The sequence below is a fragment of the Dipodomys ordii genome, unplaced genomic scaffold (assembly GCF_000151885.1).
Source record: "Dipodomys ordii isolate 6190 unplaced genomic scaffold, Dord_2.0 Scaffold14, whole genome shotgun sequence".
Lineage (NCBI taxonomy): Eukaryota > Metazoa > Chordata > Mammalia > Rodentia > Heteromyidae > Dipodomys > Dipodomys ordii.
Genome location: NW_012267230.1, coordinates 14,705,930 through 14,711,878, shown reverse-complemented (window position 1 = coordinate 14,711,878; position 5,949 = coordinate 14,705,930). Strand labels below are relative to the sequence as shown.

Below are 5,949 nucleotides of genomic sequence, written 5' to 3'. Positions count from 1 at the left end.
TCATTTTTAATTTTTTTGTCATAAAGTAGTTGTGCAAGCTGTGCGTGTATATGATGTCCTTTGATTACATTCGCCCCGTCCGCATTGTTCCGCTTGGCCCTTCCCCCTTTCCCCTCGACAGTTGCAGTGGGTTTCAGTAGCACGGTTAAGGTTAAATCGCGCTCACCCCTTCCACCTGGACGCCTCCTAGGGACCTGTGGGAGAGGCCTCAGTGCAGCGGGTGTCCCAGACACCTGTCCCGTCTGCAGGGGAGGCTAGGAGGCAGACGGGCCGTGCAGGCCGGGCCCCGGGGACCTGCCTGCTGCCGGCCCGGAGGGGCGCCAGGGGCAGGGCTCTGGGGGCGGCGTCAGGGCATCCAGTGCACAGGTGTGGCAGGAGAGAGGCTGGGGCGGGGGCCAGGGCCGGGACCGTGCAGGTCTGGGGTTGGGTTTCCCACTGCTGGCGCCTTGCAGGGTGCCACATGGCCCAGGCCCTGCCCCGATGCCAGTGGGGAGTAAAGGTCCCTCCTCAGCGCCTCCAGCACCTTTCTGCAGAGCCAGCTTCCCAGGCGGCCCACAGGTGTCCATGTGGCTTTTGTCTCCACCATGTCCTCGTGCATCTGAGTATTAGGCGGCGGCGTCCAGGCAGGCTCCTGGGCCTGGGACTCACCCTCACGGGCTCTTGGGTGCAGAGGGTCCTCCACCCACTGTTCCCCTCGTGGGACTTTCTGCAGCAGCACTCTGGTGGACTTCCCGTGAGCCGCAGGGAGGACACCACCGCCCTGCTCTGCACCCGGCTCCCCCCGCGCTCCCTCAGCTGCCTGCTGGCCGGGCTGGCACAGTGGGGGGCCGGAAACACAGGGAATTTCCGGGGGGGGGGAGGCTGGGGGGAGGAAGAGGGTTGGCTTTTTTTTCTTTTTTTTTTCTTTTTTCTTCTTTTGCAGTTATGGAGTTTGAACTCTGAGCCCAGGCACTGTCCCTGAGCTCATAGGCCAACACTCTACCACTTGAGCCACAGTGCTACTTCTGGTTTTCTGGTAGTTTATTGAAGATAAAGGCCCGGGCTGGCTTTGAACCATGATCCTCAGATCTCAGCCTCCTGAGTAGCTAGGATTACAGGCGTGAGCCACCAGCACCCAGCTGCATTTCCTGTTAACTGCACAAAGTAAATCCATCCTCCCTTCCTCCCTCCCTCCCTCCCTCTCTCCTTCCCTTTTTTCCTGGTGTACCATTTGAACCACACCTCCACTTCTACCCACTTCTCTTCTCCACCCCAATCTCCGGGGAGCTTTTTCTGTCTGCCAAGCTGCCCGCCTGTGGTGAGCAGCTTCCCTTGGAAGCCCAGCCACCAGCGGAAAGAAGCTGGGGCCCCTCCTGGGCCGGCGCCCACCCTGATCTGGGGAAGCCCCAGGGCATAGCCATGGCCGAGTAGCCAGAGGACGGCGGAGCCCTCGAGGGTGGGCCCCGCAGGTGTGATTTGTGATTAAGCAGCCTCCCCAGGGGCACATGTGGGCACAGGTGTCCCTGGCTCCCCCCCTCTCCACCCATTGTTTCAGATTCCTAGCCCACGGGTTGCCCTGGAGGGAGGGGGCACAGTGCCCTGCACCCCAAGTTATGCTGACTTGGCTGGAAAAGGCTGAGTGGTGCCTGGAGTCGGCCAGGGAGGAGGCTGGCCTCCGCATGGCTCTGGGCATCCTCCCCGCAGCCCCGGGAGCCCTCAGCCCCTGGGGCCGGTGATGTTCCCGCCTGTGTGTCCTGCCTCCCCGCGCTGGGAAATCTACCCCTCCCTCGGCCAGCTCTCCAGTGATCCCCGCTGAGCAGCCGGCACTTTTTATTGGAGGTGAATGGAAATAAAAACAACTGGGTGTTTGAAGGGAGCGCGAAGGACTATTTACACATGTACACTGCGGAAGGGGCTCCAGGCTCAGAAGATGGGGAGCAGCGCGGGCGCGTCCCCAGGGGGCTGCTCACCCCGAGGGTCGCGCCGCCGGCCGCCCGCCCGGCCCTGGAACTGCAGCTCGGGGATGATGTGCCGGATCCAGCGGAGGTGGGAGGTCACCCGGATGTAGACGCCCGGCCGGTTGGGACGGGCACAGCCCTCGCCCCAGCTGATCACCCCGGCCTGCACCCACGACTGGCCCACGCGGCACACCAGGGGGCCCCCGGAGTCGCCCTGCGGGGGCAGCAGAACCCGTCAGCCCACGCTGGACACACCCGGGTCGGGGCCACCTCCACCCAGGGTGCTCCCAGCTGCCCGCCTGGCCCGCCTGCGTGCCCTGGGGCCTCCTGCCACGGGTCGAGCGCAGGCCTGGCCGACGCTGGGCGCCTGGCCTACCTTGCAGGCGTCCTTCTTGCCCTCGGCAAAGCCGGCGCATAGCATGTCGTCCTGGATGGCCTTGGGCTGCGAGTCGGGCTCCGCGTCTGTGCGGTAGAGCAGGTTGCACTTGGGCGTGTCAATGAGGGGCACCGAGAGCTTTTGCAGGGTCCGAGGGCTGGGCAGGCGGTCTGGGGGTGTCGGGAGGGGGCTGCTCAGCTGGAGCCCCCGCTCCACCCCGCCTCAGCCTGCTCTGTCTGTCTGTCTGTCCCCCCATCTCTGTGGCTCTTCCTTCTGGGCAGCCGCCCCTTCCCCCCTCCCCGGCCGGTCTGTATGAAGAGGAAGGCGTCTCCTGTCCGTGACCTTGGGAAGAGATGGTCCTCGCCGCCTGGGCCTGCCTTATTTCCTCATTTATGTATCAGCAGCGGGCGGCGGAGCCCAGGGCCCGTGCTCCCCTGGCGCAACCCCAACTTGAGCTAGACCACCCACCCCACCTGCTTCCCCCTGTTCGTTTTGTTTTGCTCCCCACGCCGGCCTGGAACTCGGTCACCGGGCCGGGCTGTGCCCCAGACCTGCCGGTATGTCCTCACCCTGCTCGCTGGGGCTGCCCCAGCCGGTGACCCAGCAGCTCATGCCGGGCGCGAAGCTGACCGACGGGTCGGGCAGGCACACGGGGAGGATGTGGTCGGAGAAGGCCACGGGCGCCTCCAGCTCCACCAGGGCCACGTCGGCGCTGGAGGCCATGCCACGGTACAGCGGGTTGCTCTCCACGCGCCGCACGCGGGCGTACACGGCGCGGGGCCCTGGCCGCAGCAGCTGGCGGGCCCCGAGCAGGACTCTGTATGGGGCTGTGTCCGAGGTGCTGGCGGGGAGAGCAGAACGCAGCGTGGGCACCCTATCCTGCTGCCGGGGGTCCCCCAGCCCACCACACTGCCTCACACCTCGAGCCCAGCCGGGAAGGGACGGGGGGGGGGAGAAGCTGGGGAGACGCCGACCACCTGCGGGGTGCAGGAGGCTCCGCCGGCCTGCCCCTTGCACGGGCCGCCCACCCTAGCTGTAAGTCCCGGGGCTTGAACTCAGGGCCTGGGCGCTGTCCCTGAGCTCCTTTTGCTCAAGGCTCACACTCTGCCACTTGAGCCACAGCACCACTCCTGGCTTTTTCTGTGTGTGGGGGGCTGAGGAATCGAACCCAGGCCCTCATGCATGCAAGGCGAGCATTCCACCATGGAGCCCCCTTCCCGGCCCCTGTGTCCTTTTTAGAACTTCAGCTCTGGTGGGGCAGGAGGGGAGGTGCATGGGGACCCCAGGAGTCTTTGTGGGGGCCGGCCCCTTGCTCAAGGCTGGCTTCAGTGCTGGGGTAGGGGACACCCCGGTTCTGAGCCCGCTGCGCTGTGCCTCGGGCTTGGGGGACTGCAGGGCTGGGCAGTGGCTGGGCTGGGGTGGAAAGGGCGCCCTGGCCCGGAGTGCGGCCGCTGTCCGGGGTGCTGAAGGGGCGTGGTGGGGCGGGGCGGACTCACTTGGAGAAGCAGTGGGCGGCGGTGAGCACCCACCGCGGCGAGAGCAGGCTGCCGCCGCAGAAGTGGCTGCCGTCACGCTGGATGCTCGCTTGCCACGGCCACTCCCGCTCCAGGGCGTCCCGCCCGCCCACCATCCGGCTCCGCATCCTGGGGCGTCCGCAGGCTGGGGAGCGAGGAAGGCCTCACCGGGGTGCGCCGGGCCCCCACCCCGACCCGACCCTCACCCCGGCCCCGGCGGCCCCTGATGCCGGCCCGCGCTCCCACAGAGCCCTGTCCCGCCAGGACGGCGCTCCACGCCCTTCCACTTTTCCTAGGCTCCAGCTCCGCTCTGCTTCCCCTGGGCACTTTCTAGTCTTCCCCCGTGGGCTGCGCACACGGCCCTGGCCTGCATCTCAGCAAAGGCCACTCACCTCTCGGGGACATGGCCTCCTGAGTCCCTGGAAATGAGAAAGGGAGAGCTGGTGAGTGTAGCACTGCGCCCCTGTAATCCCAGCCAGTCTCTCAACACAAACTACGAGCGAAAGGATGAGTTCTGCCGGCCTGTGACTCCCCGAGACAGCACCCCCACATCCCATAAAGACCTGCAGCCTCTGCGGGCGCTCGGCTGCCTCTGGCTGGGGCTGAGCTTGCGGGATTCGCGGGAGTGGCCGTCGGAGCCCCCCGCCTGCTGCGGCCCAGCCCCTGACACCTGACACCCAGGGGTGAAGAGCCAGGGCCTGCCTGGTGGGGTGCTGTTACCCCAGCTGAGGGGGCAGTCACAGGGGTCCCCCCTCTGCTCACTACACAAGCCTTGGCCTCGCTGGCTCCCCCGACTGGGGCACCCTGGCATTACACCCCTGGGGAGCCGCGGCCGCCCTTCCAGGCACCAGGAGGCTGGGAGGGGTTGGGGGCATCTCCCTGAGGGGCGCCCCAGTGCTCTCCCCCGCTCCGGGGCCTGGAGCCCTGCCCGGCCTGCGGTCTGCGGTCGGCGGCGCCGGCGCTGGGAGGTGACCTGGGGACGGAAGCGCGGCCGGGCGCCCAGGAATGTGAAGCGGCCCCCGCCCTGCGGCCACGGCCCCGGGAACCTGCGGGAACCTCTGACCCCACGGACCCAGCGCCCGCCGCTGCCCCGCTGCCGACCGCAGCCTCCCGGGGGGTGGGGGGGAAGGTGTCCCTAACCCAGCAACAGGTGGGTGACCCCAGGAGCTTAGCAGCCCATGGAAGCCCTGTCCTTTCTGGGGACGGTTCCGGGGGACACTTAGCCAGGGGTAACCTCTGAGCACAGGGCCCACAGCCTCCATGTTGCTCTCCTCACCTCCACCATCCTCCCCCCTCCAGTGAAACTTCTAGAACCTTCTGGACAGCTGGGGGGGGTCCTCGCCATTGGGTGGGGCATGTTCTGCTGCTCCAGGCAGGTGCAGGGAGTCGGGGGGCTAGGGTTGGAGCCCCAGGAAGGGCAGAGGGGACCCTTGGAGGTGGAGGACCCCCAGGCCCCGGACTCACCAGCCAGCGGCGGCAGCAGCAGCAGCAGCAGCAGCAGTGTGGGGGGCCGTGGCCGCCTCATGTCCCCGGCCCAGTGAGGGGGTGGGGGTCGGGCAGTGGGGAGCGTTCGAGGTCGCAGGCCGGTGAGGGGTGCAGGTGCGGGGGCAGGTGGCGGGGTGGGGGGAGGCGGTGGGGGGCGTTTGAGGTCGTGGGCCGGTGAGGGGTGCAGGGCGGGGGCAGGCGGCGGGGAGCTGCTAGCGAGGTCTGGGCTCCATGAAGTGGGGTTTTATGCTGGAGGCGAGCGCCGCCTTGCTATGTTACCCAACCTGTCGGCCCGGCCCACCCGGCTCCTCGGGCAGGAAGGAGGCGCCCGCTCCTCCACTGCCCTGCCACCCAGCCCTGAACCCCCAAGCCCCCACCCCGCACCTGGGCCTGCGGGGCTGAGGAGGGGCTGCGGGGTGGGGGGGGACTCTGGGTCCCCAGCCCCTTGCCAGGAGCTGCCCAAGACGAGCTGCTCAGGCCGAGAGGCCTTCCTGGAGTCCTCCCTGACCCACTCCATTCATTCAGTTCTTTTTTTGTTGTTTTTTTGTTTTTTGGTTGGTCGTGGGGCTTGAACTCTGGGCCTGGGCGCTGTCCCTCAGCTCTTCAGCTCAAGGCGAGTGCTCTACCACTTGAGCTA

General features: G+C 67.3%; 1 protein-coding gene across 1 annotated transcript in view; it reads right to left on the bottom strand.

Annotated features, from left to right (window-relative positions):
* Positions 1 to 1,902: 1,902 nt before the first annotated feature.
* The window catches only part of LOC105981888 (serine protease 27-like), a 6,485-nt gene continuing 2,438 nt past the window's right edge, over positions 1,903 to 5,949 (bottom strand). The window contains exons 2-7 of the mRNA XM_013011238.1: positions 5,292 to 5,521; positions 4,220 to 4,246; positions 3,810 to 3,972; positions 2,883 to 3,154; positions 2,314 to 2,483; positions 1,903 to 2,151 (exon numbers count right to left, since the gene is read on the bottom strand). Of these exons, the coding sequence (XP_012866692.1) occupies positions 1,903 to 2,151; positions 2,314 to 2,483; positions 2,883 to 3,154; positions 3,810 to 3,972; positions 4,220 to 4,246; positions 5,292 to 5,521 (1,111 nt within the window). The remainder of the gene's footprint in view (positions 2,152 to 2,313; positions 2,484 to 2,882; positions 3,155 to 3,809; positions 3,973 to 4,219; positions 4,247 to 5,291; positions 5,522 to 5,949) is intronic.